The following is a 21,059-nucleotide window of genomic DNA, read 5'->3' on the forward strand; positions in this document are numbered from 1 at the left end:
TGACACATGGAGAAGTCCTTCTAGGGTTGAGTACCAGGAAGGAACGCTCTAACCACTAGCTTGCAAAGCAGAGATTTTCCTTGGATCTGTGGATCAATGATTCCCCCTTCATGCTCCGGAAGGATAATAGCTTCCCAAGCAATTCTGGCCTTGGTATTTGATGTGCCATCAAGCCTTGACCATAAGAAGTTGTAGATCTCTCTCATAGGCCCTTGGGGTCTTCCGTAGACGTTAATATAACTTTCTTTCTTTCTTCACAATTGTCTAATGCATCCATGGTCATAGCACCAACAACAATTGACATACCAAGCTGTAACAAGCAACACCTGCATCAGGGCTCTAGACACCAGATCGAGCTTCTTGGAGTTCCAATGAAGGAGATTTTTCTTTATACTCTCATGAGCATAGGGGAAAAGTGCCAGGTAGGTGGTGTAATGTCTATCCTGACCCTAACGGCCTTGGGGAACCTCGATCAAGAGCTTGGAGCTCCCCCGGTTCGTAACCCCCCCTCCCCCCCCCCCCCCCCCCCTGGCGACCCCTGTGCACAGCCCTATCCTGCCGTCAGCATTGCTTCAGGGCCCTCCCGTCCTCTGTGCGCAGTCCCCCCCACCTTCACCGGCCCTTCCCAGTGCCACCCACCTTCCCCTCCTGTGCTTCCTTCCCAGCCTTCCCTTCCTTCGCCGCCCCTTCCCTGCTGCCTGCTGCCTTCCTGTCCTTTGCCGCCTCCCTCCTCACCACCACCGCCTTCCCCTGTGGCAACCATCTGAGACCTCCCTCTCCTTTAGCTGCCCTGGCCTCCATCCCCCCCTGTGGTGCGCCCCCTCCGCCATCTGCCTGTCTGCCCCTCACCTTCCCCTGTGCCTCTTCCTTATCCTTGCGGGTGCCCCTCCCGCTAGCCTTTTCATCTTGCTCCTTCCCCCCCCCCGCGGCGCTCTCTTCCCCAAATCCCCACCTATCCTCTTCTCCGTCTCCCTGGATAGGTGCTTTCAACTTTCGGGCAGTCTCCATTCAGAAGTTTCGGCAACTTCTGGTCTTTGAACCTCCAGGGGGACTCCATGGCAGCCGCTCCATCATCCTCTACCGAGGCTCATACTGTCTAATGTTTATTTCAATTTTCATCTTGCAATAAGTTCCCTGGATTGAATCCTGTTTTCATCTTTAGTTTCATCTTGCAATAAGTTCTCAGGATGAATCCCTGTTTTCATCTTTAATTTGGCATCAATAATTCTGGAATGATTTTGGATTTACATCCAGGACTTTGTGTACCTTAGTATTTTCACTTTGATTTTTATTCAAAGATTTCAAAGAAAGGAGTTTATCTCATATCTTGACATCTGCTTTTGCTTTTATTAATGGTGTTTTTTCTAGATTAGTAGTTTCTTGCATGCTCTACTTGTGTTGCAGCTAGCAGATGAAGTGGATATGAACTTTTGTGACTTGTTTTTGCAGATAAATTATGTTTCAGCTCATGACAATGAGACTTTGTTTGATATCATTATGCTGAAGGTAAATATACCTGTCATATTTTAATAAAATGGATGCACTTTCAGCTGTCATGGTTTCGAATTTCTCTTTTATGGATCCATATGAAGTTATTCTAGCTGCATGTGAGAGAGCCTTGCATAAAGTGGCCTTTGGTGGTGATCTTTTGTTTTTTAGTTTTTGTATCTCTCATGATCGAGTTGGGTGAATGATCTGTCTGCTATGTGATAACGGTGTAACTGCACTTGAATCTGGTCCATATTTACTCCCCATTTGTTGTTCTAGAAATGGGTTTTCCTGTGGTTAGAGGTTAGACCACAAGGTCACATATTTCAATAAGCTTCAGGCTATCTATTTTTTGATTCATATCCCAACGCCTTATTCCTTGAAGCTCTTTATGTTTAATCTTGTTGATGCAAGGGCTGTTAGGGGACTTACCTCAATGCCGAATGCTCAACCTCCTAGTGGCGGAAGCTCCTACTGCATGCATTATCCACTCCATTGTCATGTGATCCTTTTTTTTAAATCTTGTACTCTTCGCGTAGGGATTGATGCTTGGATGGTAAGCTATGTGGACATTACCGCTTGCACTATCACCAACTTGGACATGTCGCAGTATGAAAGGGGTCTGGTGGACTCCATGACGTCTAAATATTTGGAAAGTACAAGCTTTGGGAATGGGGGATTATCGTGGAATACAAAGGATCACACTCCTTGAGGGTTACTATTTTTGGACAACCCCGAATGGAAATTTTGTTCACGTCATTACATCTGTAAGCTAGGAAAATGGGGGGACCTGCTGAAGCACCTTTGATAGAAAGTCTTTGAGTTGAGATATTTTTAGAGATGAAGTTTATGGGAGGAATCATCTCTTAAATTGGACATGTGGCAAGACAGTGGATCAAAGTGAGACAAGTGGCCTCACACTTGTCACCTCATCTTTACAATCGTTATTATAGCTTTTACTTGCCATTCTAGCTCATGGGAGGCCCAAATCTATAAATTGGAGTCCTTTCTCTTCATTTAGAAGAGGCTCTCTGGTTGCAAACTAGCCTCTACCATGTTGATTGCTCATACACCGTGATCAATGCTGTTTTCTGTTGCAACCACTTCTCTCGCACTATTGGCACCCTTTATGATGGGTTTTACTGGCTGCACCGATTGCCCTAATTGCTGTACCAACCTATGTACCTATTGTACCGGCTGATTTGAGGGCTGTACCAGCTGTACCAGCTTTTGTACCTACTGTACCAGCCCATGTACATGCTGTATCAGATTTTGTACCTGCTGTACCAGATTATGTACCTGATGTACCAGCTCTATTGGTGTTGTCTGACCTGTTTTGGCTGCCTGTAGCGCTACCTGATGTGTTTGTAGCTGCACATGGTGTTGCCCGACTTGTTCATGGTGCCCGAGATGGTGTCTAAAGCTGCGTGGACTGTTTCTACACCAGTTTTGTGGCTGCCCGAGCTTGCATTTCATGGGTGTTTTGGATATATTGTATATGTAAAAGTATTATCAGCTTCAGCGGAGTTTTTCTATCACAAATGGCATCTTGAAGATCTGAGGTGATGGGGAAAATCAGTACCCTCATGGGAAGGGAAGGTTTATGCACATGCATGGTTTATTTTGGGGCTTTTGGTGATAGCTTGTGTAGTTTGGCAATTGGCAATTGTATATCGATAATCCGGCAAGAACCCCTGTTATGGGTGAGCCCTCAAAGCTTGTACATATTTGAAATACTCCTTGGTAATAAAATTATCCTAGGGGAGGGGGTGGGTCGGTCCATTCCGGCCCTAGTGTAGCGTCATATGTGCAAGTGTCTATTTTCAGCTTTCGGTGGATGTTTCCAGTTTCTATGTTTTATGCAAAGTGATTATGGAAATATGTCAAGGTTGTGGCCATGTTTCATGTTTAAATGTTAAGTAAGCATTTGATTGTATTTAAAAGTGTGTCAAAGTCCTTAGTTCCTTGGACAAGTGAATTACATTGGTATCAGAGTACAGGCTTTCTTTCATCAATGCGGAAAAGAAACGATCTCAAGTAGGGACCACACTTACCATCATTGCTATTAAGCATGGCCAACCTATTCACTTATGGAAGCAGTCATGTGTCAAGAGTATAACCAGGAGACAACTTAGTCTAAGGGTTTATGGATTCACATAATTTATTGTGGAAGTATGGAGTTGGCTTTATGTACCCATGTTTAGCACTCTTTCCATATGGATATTGTGGATTATATAATCAAGATTAAAGGCAAGCTATATGGAGACATATCTCAGGATATCTTATCGATATGGTGAGGATATACTTCTTTTGGCTTCATGACGAACTTGGCAAAGAGAAGCCAAGTAAACTTTAGTTGGTGCTTTTTGCAATTTATTGTAAGTGTTTTTGGACACTTAACCCTTGCATGCCCGTACAAGGAGAATTGTGTGTTGTTTGCCTTGAACCGTTTTAGGTAAACCCGAATATGCATTTCCCTTAGTGAGTAGCTATTGCTTGTAGTGGTCGACTCAGGCACCATCGTCACTAGGAGAGCAAAGTAGGTGACCATCAAGATTGGAGAGGACAGAGTGGGCTTTGTGAATGTATATACGTCGAATGCCGCAGCTTTGCAGAGCCACTTTCTGGAGCACAGTTCGCCAGTCTCTCCCACAGGCAAATTTCTGGTGTGTGTGTGGGGACTTTAACATGTTGGAGTCGGAAAAGCGTTTTCTGCCATATGTACTGATAATTTTCGGGAGACGTGGTTCGACAGTCCGGACCCCGGAGGTGGCATGGCTACAGTTTCTGGCATAGAGTACTTGGCTTGGGAGGAGTTGATTTTGGCTTTGAGGAGACAGGATCCTTGGTATTTATCGGAGTCGGGTGGTAGTCCCGAGAATCTGTGCTTCAAGAGATCCGACAGGAGTACATGTTCTAACTTGTCCATATTAGACTGGCTCTATGTAGATGAGTGGGCTTGTGGACATGGTGGCATGATTGGTATTTTGGTAGGCAATACTTTCTTCGATCCTGCATTGGTTATCCTCCCCTAGAAATAGGACATACATTTGAGCACCCGGATCCCTGACAGCCTCATATAGGACTCCGATATATGCAGTAGGATAGAGGAGATTTGGGAGAGGTTGGATTTTCACTCAGGATCAGCCACCATAGGCACCTTGGAGAGATCAACAGTTCCGAGAGAAGATTGGCTAGTTTATTACAGGAGGTAGCGCAGAGGAGATTGGCTAGCTTCCAAGAGCAGGAGAGTAGCATCCGTGGGAATCTCGCTTCCTTGCATCTGCTTCAAGAGAGCTCACCGGGTAGCCCGTGGATTGAGGCCCAATTGGCTGCCACCCGTATAGAGCTCAGCTCCTTGAGGAGCAGAGGGTGGAGTACATATACCATGCCAGAGCCTCTTTTTGGACCTAGGTGGGTGTCACCGTTTCGCCACCCAACTGTCCACGCGTGCTTTCTCATTATGTGTATACATTGGACAAGCGTCCATGTCTGTTATGCAGGGGATTGATGCCACTCATGTGATTTTGTGGATTTGGCTTTCCATTGGGACTTGTGCCTATGTGTACATGTTCGAAAATGCCTGGAGGATTGTTCCATTGGATTTGGTACCTTGTGTACATGCCTGTAATACATCTATTTTGGTATAGTCTTATGAAGGGGGATTGTCTATATCAATGTTGCATTGCATAGCATCTTTTTGTGCTTGCCTGCAAATTGAATTTGCATGCTGTTTTCATGCTTGCTTGACCAATTGCATAGCATCTTTATGTGCTTGCTTGCAAATTGAATTTGCATGCTGTTTTCATGCTTGCTTGACCAATGTGTAGTTTTGGGTAAGGGGACGGCTGCCTATGAACCGTGCATATGAAATTGTTTGCTGACATGGTTGTGGCATTTGACAGGTGGTAAGTATTGGTGAGTGTGTACACACTTTATTAATGTATAAGTGAGTGTGTACACACTTTATTAAGTTTTGGGCGATGAATTTGCATGCTGTTTTCATGTGCTTGCTTGCAAATTGAATTTGCATGGTGTTTTCATGCTTGCTTGACCAATCTTTATGTGCTTGCTTGCAAATTGAATTTGCATGCTGTTTTCATGCTTGCTTGACCAATGTGTAGTTTTGGGTAAGGGGACGCCTGCCTATGAACCGTGCATATGAAATTGTTTGCTGACATGGTTGTGGCATTTGACAGGTGGTAAGTATTGGTGAGTGTGTACACACTTTATTAATGTATAAGTGAGTGTGTACACACTTTATTAAGTTTTGGGCGATGAAAACTCACTTATAATTATGACCAACCCTGTGTTCGCACACACTGTTGTCCCGAGGCGGACAAAGCTCAATGTCCACCGCCTAGACCTTATCCCCTTTGTTCAAAGAGAGCAACCAGCCATGTGTCATTTCCGGCTTGGACCCCAATTGTCTTTCCCTCTCTGCCTGACACCCAGGGTGAACAACTCATCATCTCTCTTCTCCCTTCTCTCTAGAAGTTGGCACCTCGTATTTTTTGCATTTTCTTCTTCCTTACACCATATCCAAGCTTGTTTAAGTGTTTTCCAAGCTTCCAAGAGTGTTTCGAGGCCATAATCACTCTGCTACACACTCCCAATGGCTCAAATTCAGCAAAACAATCCTTTTATTTGCTATAATTTCTTGTCTTTTGGCTGAAAACCGTAATTTTAGCCTCTTTTTCTTAAATTGAACCATTGGGGAAGCTTTCTCAGGTTCCCCACATCCACTTGAAGAGTTTTGTCGCGAAGCATCACGACAAATTGAAGATTTCAACATTCCAAATGCTTCCATCACGAAGACTTGTGCTGACATTGATTCTACTTGCAATTGGAAGCTTTAATGCTCAATTATGGAAGCAAGTAGCAAGAGGGAGGCGCAGGACTCCATGTTCAACATACCCTATGTAGTGTTCTCTTGTCCTCTGTGCTCTCTTGAAGATTGTTTCTTCTATGCGTGGGTGGAACAATAGAGAGCAGATGATAGGGAACATGGGCACTTGAGAGGGTAGTGTGAGTTGAAGATTTTCACTGACAACATATTGTTTGCAATATTGTATTCGTTTGCATTGGTAGGGAAATCTGGTCAGAAATGCCCATGACACTATGTACTTGATTCTCCCAAGATCAGTACACATTATTTGAGGGAGGGGCCGGCTGTTCTGGCTCATTGTGCGTCTCTTGTCAATTTAGCAAATTACATCTTGTATTCTGCTCATTGCCCATTAAATCTCAATGTATTTAAGTGTATTGATTAGCATTGTGTTCAACCAAAGATTCCACACTGACTGGTGAAATTACAGCGGGAGACAGGTTCATCGGCGGGGATTTCTTTGAGATACCAAGTGGATCTACAATGACAAGCAGAAGGATGGTATCTGCAAGTTGCGAGGCCAGGATGGATCCATTGTTGTAGATCCCTCCCATGTGAGCCATCGCCACAAATTTCTTCCGCTTCCTCCTCACGGGCCCCCTATCTTCGCAGGTGCTGGATGATGTGCAAGACCTGGTTTGGCGACATACGAGAGAGGTGGTTCTTCCTGCTCTCTGGAATTTCCTGTTGACTCCCTTCACTGCAGAGGAGTTGGCGGAGGCTATGACAGCAGTACCCAGGGGCAAATGCCGAAGAGAGAACGAGCTTCCGGTCTCCTTATTTCTCCGACACAAGGATCTCATGGAAGGTGGCTTCAAAGCTGCCTTCCATGAGATTATGATCATGAGGCCATTGTAGAGCGGCTATTAGAGGGATTGATCCGTTTGATTCCCAAGGAGGGTGGTGACAGATTGGAGATTCGGCAATGGAGACCCATCACCCTCCTAGGGACCGCCTACAAAATTCTGGCGAAGGCCATCAGTCGGCGGCTGCAATCCTTCCTCCCCAATTTGATTCATGGCACACAGACGGGTTTCGTTTGGGATCGGAGCATTCTCGACAACATCTTTGCTTTCTGGGAGACCGATTGCTTCAGACAGGTTGCGGCCAGCGCCAGGATCTTTTTCTGGGAAAAAGATCCTTCTATTAGTTAAAGAAAAAACACCCACGGAGGGCTATATACAACCACGAAGGGCTAAATATAGACTCGACTCATTTAAGGGCGGGAATCACATGATCATAAGGGGAAAGAGATGCTTCTCCTCCGGCTGGTCGTTCTGTGAGGAGAAGGCCATCTCATACAGGGGGAGGGGGGGGAACAACCACACAGGTGGTCTGTAATGCCAAATGGGGTTACTGCCTCTATCTGTGAGGAAAGGGCCAAGCCTTCAAAGCCTCAAGAAAGCTTCCGGCTGCTTCTGCATGCGGTCAGAGCCTCCCTTGTAACTTTCCCCACTGACTGCGGAGGGTGTGAATGATATTAAGCCATATGCTCTTGATGGTCTTAGCCGGCGGACGTTGAGTACCCTCGATGGCCTTGCTGCATCTAGCATGCCAAATGTACTAGGCTGCTATGCTACTGCAAATCTCCCATCTCTGGCATGAGCCTGGTCGCCAGTCGCGTGTAGGTGGGGCTGTGTCTGGTATTGCTGCAATACGATGGTGAGAGACTTGAAGGCCTAGCCCTCCCCCATCCTCCTCAGAAGCCCTGACCACTCCAGCCTCCATGGCCCAAGTGACAGTGCCCCATGTAATGATCCGGGTCGATGACTTGTCCATAGCGAAGATGCGGAGAACCCCTGCCAAATTTGCTGAGCCTTCAAGCAATCCCAAGGGCAATGTCTCTAAAGACTCGTGGGGGTGGCCGCACCGTGGGCAAGTTGTTGGCTGACCTCCAACTGCTAACCAAGTATGTGCCATCAACCAACGAAAGAGGGTGATCTTTCTAGGCCCAAAGCTGTCCCATAGTCTCTTCCAGAAATCGAGGAGGAATGGCTGTGGGAGGCCCTGAGATTGCCAATGTGTTGCTGTTGTCTGTGCGCCATCTATCGTAGGCATTTGGATCCTGCGGTCGGTGTGCCATCTATATCAGGCATTTGGATCCTGCGGCCTAGCCGTGGAGTATATGCAAAGAAGGGGGCCATCCAGAGTCCTCCCGATCCGTTGGATCATGGCAAGTCCACTCTCCTGGGTCCCACTGAAGGCGCGTGAAGTCGGCACTCCCAGATCCATAGCCGTCATAATCTCTCCCTGGCCACCTTGGCGCGTGCTGGATCTATATGCCATTCCCGTGCCCGAAAATCAATCACCCTCACCCTATGCAAGGTACAGCCACTGAAGTTCTCCAAAGGAAACTTAGATATCTCTATTATGCCATGGGATGCAATAGAGAAAGTGAGAAGACCACTGTCCTCATCTGCTCTGTTGGACCGCCACTAGGATATCGTGTCTGGTAAACATGTCTAGCCACACTAGGGGGGGGGTACGTTGGGGGGAGTCAGCTACTCCTGAGGGATAGCTGAGTTGATGTCGATGCTGATTCTATCTCTACCCTGGATCCCTGTCAGGCCTCTCTCCTCCACCTCCGGAGGTAATTGCCTATGGGCGATACAATCTCTAAGAGACCTGGCTGGTCTCATGCTCAAGGCACCCCAAGAAACATGGGGTGGGGCCCCTAGCATGTGGCCACTGGATAACCGGATCGGGGGGAGGGGGTGTTTCCAGACCAAAGGTTGCCTTTAGTCGTTCCTCTGAGGCAACTGGAGCTATCTGTTTGAGGGCAGGGCTAAGGTGCTCCCAAGCATGAAGTAAACTGCCAGGCTAAAACCACGGGCTCGCATCTCTGTGAAGATTCATCTGGTACTCTGTGCCAAAGGGCCCCCAAGACTCGTAGTGTGGGCTGCAATCCGGGCCAATAGGAAATCCTTCCGGGGCTCACCACCTGGAAGCAGGGCTCTTACAATCAACTTGCCCAGCAGGGCGTGGCTCTGGACAGCCGGGTTGATGAGGCCTAGCCCCCGCGTGCGACGTGGCTGAATAATCACTCTCCATGCCACCTTGGCCCTAGTTGGGCTCCCATGACTTCCGGCCCATAAGAGAATCCAGATCAATCGTTGTACGTGGCCAATACATGCCTGAGAAAAGGCCCAGCACGAAGTGATGTACTACATGGTGGCAAGAAGTATCTGGTTCGCCACCAGCAGCCTGCCTGCTAAGGAGAGCCTCGCCGAGCTCCAATATAGAAGCTTCTTTCCGAATACTTAGAAGCGGGGCGAGCTGCTGCTCGGGAGAGATATCAATGCCAACCTGGCAACCGAGATATCGAATTGGAGTGCCCCTCGGGATCCACTGGAAATCCTCAACTGGTCGCCAAGTTGGGGCAGGTGCTGAGCCAACCCAAATACCACACGACTTACGCGAGTTGATCTGTGCTCTTGATGCGCGGCAGAATACCTTGATCGCCTTTGTAAATCTCTGTAGATTCCCCACATCTCCTACAAGGAAAGCTGCTGTGTCATCTACAAACTCTGAGTCTAGCAGCTCCTCCTGTGTGCGGAGGGGAAGACGCAATCCCTGAAGCCCGGTCTCCTGGGCGGAGAGAAAACTACTCATGGCCTCGGCGACGAATAAGAAGCGGTAAGGTGCCAAAGGATAGCCCTGTCGAACCGAGCAGGAGAGGGGGAATCTGTCACGACAGGCTCCCTCAATGAGAACCTGGCTGTGTGAGGTTGAGTAAAGTCGTGATACTCCACGAATCCACTCCGTGGGGAATCCCAACCGGCTCATAGTGCCCTCCAGAAATCTCCAATCCACCCTATCATAAGCTTTCTCCAAGTCTAGAAGTAGCACAATGAGGTCCTACTATCACATCCCGGCCGAAGCTGGCGCCTCCCAAAAGGTAAAGATGTCCAGAATGCTCCGATCCTGAAGCAAGCCAAATTGAGTGTTGTGGATCAACTTGGGGAGAAAAGGTTGAAGTCTCCTAGTGATAGCCTTGGCCAAGATCGTATAGGCTGTCCCTAGAAGAGTGATGGTTCTCCACTGTCGGATCTCCAATCTGTCACCACCCTCCTTGGGAATCAAGTGAATCAAGCCCTATGAGAGCCTCTTTGCAACGGCACCTGTAATCATAATCTCATTGAAGGCAGCTTGAAGGCCGCCTTCCATGAGGTCCCAATGGCGAAGAAAGAAGGAGAGTAGAAGCCCGTCTACCTCCGGGTATTTACCCCTAGGAAGTGCCGTTAGAACCTCTCGTGTTGTGCGTCCACCACTTGTGAAGATGTTGGGGCACTAGTGAGGAGGGATCGAAAAAAATCCGTTGCGATGGCTCTCATTGGGGGGGGGGGGGGGGGGGGGGGGGATCTGAAACAATACCGCCATCTTGGCCACGCAACCTGCGAATACCATCTCTCCTCCTGTGGGGTCCAGCTATCTCAAAGAAATCCCCTGTGACTCTGTCGCTTGCCTGAGGCCCTGGCGTCATACTTGTACTCCACCCTCCTTTCCTTATGGATCTTATCTCCGTGCGAGCGGCGGCAAGGTGACTCTGGATCCACTGGCTATCCGGGACCTCTCCTGAAGCTGCTGTCAAGAGGCAAGACTCCTCAAACTCCTCTCCTGCTCCCAGAAACCCTCTAATCGGCTTTGGGCTGCGTCCTGCAAGAAACTGCCGATCTTCCCTAAGCCCTCATCCAATGTGCATGCGACAGAGCCTGAAAGAAAATCCAATCTTGTCCATATCTGCTCTATCCTTCTACATATCTCGAGCTCTTGAATGAGGTTGTCCGGAATCCTTGAGCTCACATGCCTGTCATGCCTCTAGGGGTCCTTTAAGGACAAAATAACCGGGGGGTGATTAGAAAATGAATCATACCCCCTCGGCTACAAGCCCACACATCAACATAAAACCTGTCAAGTCTAGAGAGGTTGGGGCCGGTGCTCCTTCTATCCGATATCGAGAAGCAAAGGCTCCTAGGGCTACGTCCAAAGTCTGGAGGATGCCAAGGGTCATGTCCCCTAACTGCAAGAATCATCTCCTCCCAGGCTGAGTACTCTGCTCCTGAAACTATGGCCATGCCACCTTCAAGTCTGTCCTTTGCTACCTCAATCATGTTAAGGTCACCGCCCAAGCACCAAAAGTCAGCTTGAGGAAGGGTCTGCTGTACTGAGCTCCAGAAGAGGCTCTACCTGTAGCAACGTTCGGAGCATAGATGTTGAGGAAGCCAACCTTATCCTCTCCAATGGTAATGGTAATCCAATGTGCTTGCCCAGGGACAATGACTCCTGAGCTAGTCACTCTCGGCAGCAGCTGCTCACTGACAGAAATACACACACCTCCTTGCGTTCCTGAGGGGCTGAAGGATGTGGACCAAAAAGTATGACTCCTGCCTGGAAGAGTATTCCCGCATCTACGGGTGCGCCCCTCTAAGAGATGATGCTCCTGGAGGAAAAGAATGTCTATGGGTCCCCCCACTATGGCCCTCTGAAGCTCGCCTCGTAGGATGCCTCGTCTATGAAAGCACTGAGGCCTCTGTGAACCCTGAATGTTCCATGAAACAATCCGCATATCAATCTCGTTGTGATGCAGCACTAGCGGAACTGCCCTCCACTCGAAGAGTCTTGGGCGAGGGTCTAGATGGGGAACAATCACAATACGTGCGGGGGCGAAGGTGTGCCAGGTGGGCACTAATCCTGTCCTCCATGTGACGCCACTCTGTACGAGGGTCTAGATGGGGAACAATCACAATACGTGCGGGGGCCAGGTGGGCACTAATCCTGTCCTCCATGTGACGCCACTCTGTACGAGCATGCGCATATGCATGCTCCGGACTCCATCGATCACAGTAGAGGTAGCTGTAAGAGAGGGGAAGAGGTATCGCAGCAGAGGTATGCATGAACACAAAGAGCAGCACCTCCAGACTGGAGACTACCATCTCCCCGTCCTTTCCTTGATGGGCTGAACCCCCAATCTCCATCCTAGCGAGAGGCCAAAAATGGGTGAGAATGTCGGTGATGCAGAGATAGTGGAGATGGTGGGAGAGCTCAACTGCCTGACCCTGGATGGTAGTTGCCACTATCTCAGGATCCCACTCTTTCCCTGGGGCTGCCGTGAAGGGGAAAGAGAAGATCATTGCACCATTATGTGGCATAGAGAGCCTGGAGTGGTGAAAAACCACACATATCTGAACAAGGGCTACTGTCTCCTCGATCATGTTGGTCCCTTCCGTGGGCAGACACCAAAAGAAACTGTAGTCCACAGATTGTCCTAGGATCTTGGGGGCCTAACTTGGGGACTTTGCCGGGAGAGCCCTCACTGGGGAGGCAGTGATGGTCATCTCTATCGGCTTGGAGAATCGGTGAATCAAGCCATGGAATGATCCTATCGCCTGCCTCCACTGTGGGTCAGGGGCTCTTGCGGGGTGACGAGAGTGCTCTGTAGAGGTAGGGAAGAGGGGGGGGGGGGGGGGGGGGGGGGGGGGGGGCTCGGATGATAAAGACGGGGCGGAGTGCGCTGTGGCGAGTAAAGTCGGTGTCGAGACTAGGGGAGGAGGTGGGGAAGGTGGCGACGAGAGGGGGCGGGGGAGGGGTGCTGCTATGAGGGATCCATTGGAGAGGAAAGCTGAGGGGAGGGGCCTGCCGGGGGTTAAGAGAGGCCTGTTGGCCTCTCAAAAATCTGAGGGTCGCGGGGGGGGGGGGGGGGGGGGGGGATCTCGATGAGGGATTGGCCGCAATACTGGTGGGGCCGGAGGGGCCCTCTCCAGGACTGGAGAAGGGAGAAGGCGTGTCACCAACGGGAAAGTGCTAATATAAATGCTTATAATAGTTCTCTGACAGAACCGATTTCTCCTAAGATCTGCCAGCCTGGAACGCTCGGTGGTGGCGCTCGGCTCTGGTGGTCGTCTGGCGGCTCGGGTGCCTACTAACCGTCCGCCACTCACCGTCCGCTAGGTGACCCGAAGTCCGGGGCACGGTGCTCTGTTGCTTGAGGGCTTGCCCCTCTCTCTACCCCCTGGTGAGGGTCAACATAAGAGCCGAGGGGAGGAACCACCAGAGGCGGTCTCCTGGACTGCCGCCAAGGGCAAGCTCTAGCTAAATGATCCATCTGTCTTCAAATGAAGCATTGAGAAAATACTCCATGCATTGTTGTATGGGGTCACCTCGGAGACTAGGAATAGATATGCAATGCGGTACACACTCCGGCGAGGCCACAGATGCGGAGGGATGGAATCCCAGCTGCGCTCGTGAGGGCCGAGGTAGCGGTGGGGGGGGGACTCCATCACTCTTCCGATGGCACCACCAATCATCGGGAGAAGAGGAAGGTACTCCTTCCTAAGGCTTGGGAAGCAAATTGTCACTGGGAAGCCCGAAACGCCAGCCAATGGGTCGACACAGGATCAAAGGTGTGCTGCCACCGTGCAATGAAGGCCTGTGCCATACGCAGTGCAAGGGGACTTAATTGCATGACTCGTTTGACACCGATGGCGAGTCAAACACCACCTGGCAGTATCTGCACCCCAGAGGGTGAATATCAGTGATCTTTGAAGGTTCGCCAATGAGGTTGGCCGCAAAACGATCCCTGAGCTGTCCGCGCGCAGGGTAGCTACCAACAAGTGAGGCAATAGTCGTGGCAAGAACCTGTAGATGCGCTTTGGAGAAGTAAATGCAAGCAACGGCGGCTTCGGTCAGGGATGACAGAGCGGCTGCCGTGGAGTCCTCCTGAGGGCGAAGACATGAATGAACCGAAGCTTGCCGGAATAAAGCTGAAAATCCCAGAAGCGTGGAAGCATTTGGGGGGGGGGGGGGGGGGGGCACTGTGCAGGGAAGAGAGGGAAGGGAGGCGGACAGCAGAGTGGGGGAGGTGGGCCAAAGAGCGAAAAGGGGCGAGACAGCGCAGAGAGAGGGAGGTGGGCATAGAAGTGAAAGGGAGAGAGGAGGGGGGGAGGGGGGGGGGATGGCGCAGCCGCGCCAACGAACGGGGGGGATCTTGGGAGCGTGCGCATGACCCCTGCAGGGATTCTTCAACGCTTTCCTCTTGTATGGCCGGCACCACGATCTCATTGTTCCTCCTTGATATTGAGAAAGCTTATGACATATTGGACTGGGGCTTTTAGGAGGGGACGGTGTGCAAGATGGGATTTCGGGAGGAGTGGTTCCAAAGTGTTTTTGAACTTTACTCAGCCTCACATAGCCAGGTTCTCACTCAGAGAGCCAAAGGCGACAAATTTTTGCTTTCTCGCTCTAACTGGCAGGGCTGTCCATTGGCACCTTATCTTTCTTTTTGTAGCCAAGACCATGAGTAGTTTTCTCTTCACTCAAGAGCTCCAGGGATTGCATCTTCCCATCTGTGTTCAGGAGGAGCTGCTTGATTCCGAGTTCGTCGATGACATGGCAGCATACTTGTCCATAGATGACGGGAATCTCTAGAGATTTGCCGAAGCAAAAGAGATCTTTTGCCATGCATCTGGAGTGCAGATCAACGATCAACTGGCCTTGCGCCACCATGTGGTATATCACCTCCTGTCGGGCCTTCTCCTAGGCTTGCATTGGTCAATTTCAGCTGGTTGATCTGCAATTTTCGGTGGGCTGGCAGCAACGAGAGGCTTGCTAGGGCCAAGGTGGCCTCGAGAGTGATCATTCAGCCGCGATAGGGGGGGGGGGGTGCGGGGCATAGGCATGATCGACCCCTCCATCCCAGATAAGTCCTGATGTGAAGCAACTAAAATTGCAATGACATATGGTTTTCTTGATAGAGTATCTTCTTCTTGCTAGGGGTGTGCAATATTTTGAAAATGAAACATAGAGAGGAAATTGGCCATTCTCATATGCTTCTCTGAAAATACCGCAAACTTTGGTGATCGGTCTTGACTGTAAATTTAGCTCCCGATAAGTGGTGTTTCCGTATTGTAAGAGCATGAATTACAAGCAATAGCTCTTTCTCATGGATGACGAGGGAAAGCTGAGTATTATGCAACTTTCTGCTCTGATATGTAATGGAATGTCCTCCTTGATTTTAGGACGGCTCCTATGCTACTACCACGTGCATCGCATTCAACATTGAATGGCTTTTGTAGCAAGGGGGAAATATCAACCAATCAAGCGCCTTGTGCTGCCAACAAGGTCCCATGTGAGTGAGTGGCAGTGAATAAGATACCATGATCTCACTCTCATAAATTGGCCACGAAGATCCCTGAATTCTGGCCCAAGTGGCCATGAGGGTGTGGATGATATCACTGCAAATCCTGCAAATGCACTGTGACTCATAAACCAATGTGTTCTCAATGTCCTCAGTGCATCTAGCCTTCCAAACGTGCCAGGCTGCAATTGTGGCGATAATCTCCCATGCACTGTCCAACCTTTGTGCAGGTCGGACGTATCTTGACTCTGATGGGTCCTAAAGACGGCAGCGCTGAGCAACTCCATGACTGATCATAATAACGAGATGCCTGTTGTGCCCCTCATACCTGAGCTCTGGTTCGGACTGTATCAACCAAATAATAGCACCAAAAGAAATGTAAGCATTGCTCCTCATCCTTCCAAGGAGATGTGCTTTCGTATTTGAAATCCTCCGTGCTTCCCTGCACTCCCATAAGCAATGGTAGATTGTCTTTGAAGCTCTTGCACATCTTGGGCATGTTGGGCTAACACCAACAACTGATCTCCACTGGTTGAAGATCGTAATGCACCAATTAGCAAGTATTGATGCTGCTGGCTAAGAAAGAAAGAATAACCATGAGCTGACTGCAAGAAGTCTCATGGGCAACATGCAGATAGACAGATCAGCTTTGTTTTATGTAGAGGCTCAAATTTGTGTGTGGGTAATGCATATTTGTTTTCGCTCAAGGTATCGGAGATAATATTATTTGAACATTGTTAGTGTATGTTTTTATCATGTTTACTTTATTTTCAATGAATTTCTTTTGTTAGTCCTTTTTCTGAAATTTGGGTCTGATATGTAGTCTTTAACACACAAACCCTTTTCTTGTCTTTGCAGACTGCACGAGGTGTTTCTTTGCAAGAGAGATGTAGAATCAACTCTTTAGCCTCTAGCATTGTGGCATTCTCACAGGTAAGGGCAGGTTGTTTAGACGATACATGCAGAATCAACGCTTTGACCACTAGCATTGTAGCAATCTTCAGGAGTAGTCTTGTTTGATAGTTTCTTGCTTTTAGCAAACATGTATACCCTAATTATTTTTTGAGATGATCAGACACGCAATGAACATTTACCCTCCTGCAGTGGGATAAATGTTAACTAGTAGTACGAAGAGGGTAGAGCATTGCCAAATAATGGCCCTGATGATTACATGGAAGATGAGGAAGATTCTTCCCACAGCAGCTGTGAACATGTTCCTTGGCAGGTGAAGTTTGGAGAACATCATGTTCACATGCCGATCGCTCACTTAATGTGGACAGTAGCGTTGTTTAGATCTCAACCTTTGTAATAGTAAGCCTGCCTTTTAAAATTCACCTGGCTTTGGTGTAGGCTTTTCTGTTTCCTTCACAGCCTGATGTAGATGTGATAGGTGATGATTGACACCCATACATACATTCTGAGGCATCAGTTTTGGCATTATTTGCACCATTTGATACACGGCATATTGCAGCAATTGACTTCTCAAGTACTTTCTTTGTTTGCTCTCAAGGAGTAAGCAAGCACACGCAGGAGCATCACACCCTTGATCCTAAGAGCTTTTCTCCTTTGCCATTCGCCATAGGAATAAGTCTCCTGGGAGAATCAGCCAGCCAGGGCAACTTTGTTTGCTCCCTCCAAACTGATATTGCCACTCTGTTCCATGATGGCTTTGACATGATAAAGTCATGGAACTGCATGCGTCTCTGCATCTCATATGAATCCGAGTGTGTGGATAAGACTTTTTCAAGTTTTTGCAATGCACTTAATAGTGATGTGTGAATTATGATGGATGCTCTTTGTAAAGCTCTGATCCGGCAAAACCCTAACCCTACAAGGCACATGTACCTTCCCAGAGACACACCATGCTCACGTGCCTCCTGTGTCCCCGTCCGTGCCCCTGTGCCACACATCACTAGGTCTTTTGTCCTACAACCGTCACCCATGAGCATTGTTACCTGTTCACACTTAATCTCATAAGTGGTGATGTGCATGTTGGTCATGTCCACTCCCGGCTAGTTCAGGTGTGAACCTAGCTTACTCACGGGCACTTTTTCCTTGTGACTGGACAGAGGTTTTTTCCCTGTGCGAACACACTTATGTGTGTTGGGCACTTAGCCCTAGGCCTTTTAGTACTGACTTGTACTTTCATTTCAAATCATTATTGAGTACATCTTTTCCAGCACTCTCATGTTTCTCTGTCTTGAGGTTGTGTGTGTGTGTGTGTGTGTGTGCAGGCTAGCTTCCCTCCTACCCGAAATTGGTACCAGAGCCTAGTTAGGGATAGGGTTAGGGTTAGGGTTAGGGTTAGCATTAGGGTTTGCCCCTTCTTGCCCTTCAGAGCTTGAGCTTGAGCCTATTGCATTAGGGTTTGCAGCAGTAAGTTTTTTGCTTTTTAGGGTTAGGTTTTTGCCCTCAGCCACTCTACCGCCACCCTCAATTGCCCGCCGCCGCTGTCGCCTCTCAGATCCGCCGCCGTATGGCACCGCCTGTGTCGTACCGCCGCCCTTGCTCTGACTGTACCTTTGTCCGTACGCCGTGCTGCCCCGTCGCCGTCCTGCCCTCAGCTGCACGCTGCGTGTGCGCCATCGCCCCTGCCCGCGCTGCCCCAGATGTGGTGTCGCCTATCTAGATCTGACGTCGCTAAGGTGTCCTCGCTGCGATTTACGCCCGTACTTGCTGTCGACACCATCGCCGCCGTACTGTACCGACGCCGTCGCCCAGATCTGCGTGCCCAGCCTCAGATCTGCGCCGCCTCATCACCGTACTGTCCAGATTTGCTCTGCTACTTACTGCCTGTACTGCGCCCTGTACCGTATGACTGTACCTATTTTGGTCCAACTGTACTTGCTCCGCTCGGCCCAAAGCAACTTCAAATTCCAGATCTGCAAGGTTTGACCTGAAATTGCACACATTGCCTGTTGAAATTTGGGGCTTTTCACCATTGAGCCTGCAATTGCAACATTGGCATTGATTTCAGAAAGATTTGGTGCATAATTGCACTAGAAATTTTGGGGATTTTACAGAAATTGGCACTGTTTGTAGGCAATTTTGGGTATTACAAGCACATTTGGTTGGCATTGGGACATTTCTCCCAATTTTTTGGGTATTACATGCACATTTGGTTGGCATTGGGGCATTTCCCCCAATTTTTGGGCATTATAGCATTTGGTACAAGTGACAATCGCACGGATCTGGTTCACAGATTTGGTCTAATTGCATGTCAAAAAATTAGCGCTTTTCTACATTGAGCCCATTTTTGGAGCATTCGACCAATTTACCTTTGATTTATAGGATTTGCGCACTTGCAGCTCTTACAGGTGACAGCTGATTGTGTTTTTTAGGGTACATGTATACATTTGTGGTTTGCTGCAGTATATGTATGCCATTGTGGACACTTTGACGGATTTGCATCATCGTGCAGTACACTTGCAGATTTGGGACATGCATATGTATTTCTCGTGGTGAAGGAGTTCCCTTTCAGTCCATTGGTTATCTTGCTATTTATCTCCCGCATTCTTACGGTTTTGCTGAGCATTGCCTATTCTTGGTGACTTGTGACAGATTTGTTGTGCTAACATGGCCAACAGTAATAATGACCTCTTTGGAATGCTATCTCAAGAGGACAAGCTCAATGGGGACAACTACCCTATGTTGGCTTATATGATGCGTCATGTTTTGGATGCCAAAAATGTATGGGTGTATGTGGATGGCACTAAGGAGCGTCCTCTTGCACTTGCTCCAGCGGAAGGTGAAGTGATTCCCGCTCACCCTCATGTAGGTCCACCTCCTCGTCTTCCTCGTACTCAGCAGCAGCGTACTTGGGATGCTCAGGCCCATGCATTGATTGCTCTCTCGTGCCGGAGGCATATCATCCCGCACATTCGTTCTTGCACCACTGCTAAGGGTTCTTGGGATACCTTGGTGGAACGAATGCACCACTGCTAAGGGTTCTTGGGATACCTTGGTGGCATTGTATTCAGGTCGCAATGAGGCTCGTGTAGCTTACCTTCGGGGCAAGCTTGAGACCGACCGCATGCTTGAAGGTGACTCTATCGATTAGTACCTTATTCATGTGAAGGACGTACGAGAGCAGCTCATTAACATTGATGAGGTCTTGACAGATAGCTATCTTGTTGAGACAGTTTTGCGTAACTTGCCTGACTCTTATTAGTAATTTGGCACCACTTTGCGGTTGTTGGCTGGCAATGCACCTAATGTGGTCACTTTTGACAACCTTGTGACTCTCTTGCTCAGTGAAGAGCAATCTCGTTCCAAGAGGAACAACATCATGTCTGCTGAGCTAGCAATGGCTGCTCCCTTTCGTGGGAATAGATATGGGCCTAAACCTAGCCCATCGGATCCTCCTAAGACAAAGGATAAGCCTGAAAAGAAAAAGCGCTGTAACTATTGCAGGAAAGCAGGGCACACCATAGAGGAATGCAGGAAGCGTATTGAGAGTGAAAAATAAGAAGCTAGCATCTTCTTCCACAAGTGCAAATCAGGCCAATTTGGCTACACGTGTCAGCCTTGACACTTACATCTTCATTGCCTGCAGAGATGTCTTCTGATGCCATTGCTTTTGATGACTATGCTTTATAGTCTGTACTCCATGGTATGCATTGTCTGGCAGATGCATTTCAGGGGGGATTCTACTTGCCCACATGCAGTTGGTGATGCCTCATGGTCACTTATGCTTGTTGACCCTTATGCTGGTCTATGCTAGACGCTTTCTCTCATGTGACGTCTACTGGAGATGCCTTTTATGTTGTTTTCCCTTGCAGCAGGATTGTTTCTACAGTGTTGACATTGTCACTTTCTCACATGTGATGTTTACTGGGAGTGCCTTTTACACACTTGGCCAGTGTTGACTTGCTCTCATGGTTTTGACATGTCACACGTATATTATTCATTGTGGGATTATGCATCTTTACACTTGCCATACATGCCACTAATCATGGCATCGCTGAGAGTTTACCTATCTTCTCATAGCATTGGCCGATGCCCGCCTCGAGCCCCCACTTTCTCTCCCCATTTTCAGCTTTTCCCATTGCTGAATTTTTACTTATATCAGTCCTACCATTGCTGATTTTTCCTCATCGGATTCTCCATTGATGAGTTTCCCTCTTGCAGCTTACGTTGCATGTCTCACAGGCATGACTTCTGGATCCTGTTGCCTTTACACGTGTATATCTGCTACCTCTTCTTATGCTTATCTTTGGTGCAGTTACAGAGCATTGATGTGGATTACATGCAGTTCAGCTTGGCATTTGGTACTTGCCTTCAGGGGGGTATTATGCGATGCCTCTTGATCTGATGCAGTTGATGTCCACATGATCTTTGCCATGCATTTCTGGTGATGCATTTATGTACTACTGTGCTCTAGCATTAGCGCTATGACATTGGGGATTCTCCTTTTCCCCGTCATATAGTGCTTGCTTTTTCCATCGGCATTGCAGTTCACTCTTACTGTGGAGCATAGTGCAGGGCAGCATGAACCCAGCTTACTCACGGGCACTTTTTCCCTGTGATTGGACACAGGTTTTTTCCCGT

At 48.6% G+C, this 21,059-nt stretch overlaps 1 protein-coding gene across 5 annotated transcripts in view; it reads left to right on the top strand.

Moving 5' to 3' along the window:
- LDA (limit dextrinase) overlaps nt 1-21,059 on the top strand; it is a 160,351-nt gene that overhangs the window by 84,261 nt on the left and 55,031 nt on the right. For all 5 annotated transcript variants that reach the window (XM_086816685.1, XM_086816686.1, XM_086816687.1 and 2 more), the window contains 2 exons: nt 1,450-1,506; nt 16,368-16,442. In XM_086816685.1, coding sequence (XP_086672811.1) covers nt 1,450-1,506; nt 16,368-16,442 — 132 coding nt within the window. The remainder of the gene's footprint in view (nt 1-1,449; nt 1,507-16,367; nt 16,443-21,059) is intronic.

The sequence above is a fragment of the Cibotium barometz genome, chromosome 22 (assembly GCF_041138505.1).
Source record: "Cibotium barometz isolate CiBa-2024 chromosome 22, ASM4113850v1, whole genome shotgun sequence".
In the NCBI taxonomy this organism is placed as follows: Eukaryota; Viridiplantae; Streptophyta; class Polypodiopsida; order Cyatheales; family Cibotiaceae; genus Cibotium; species Cibotium barometz.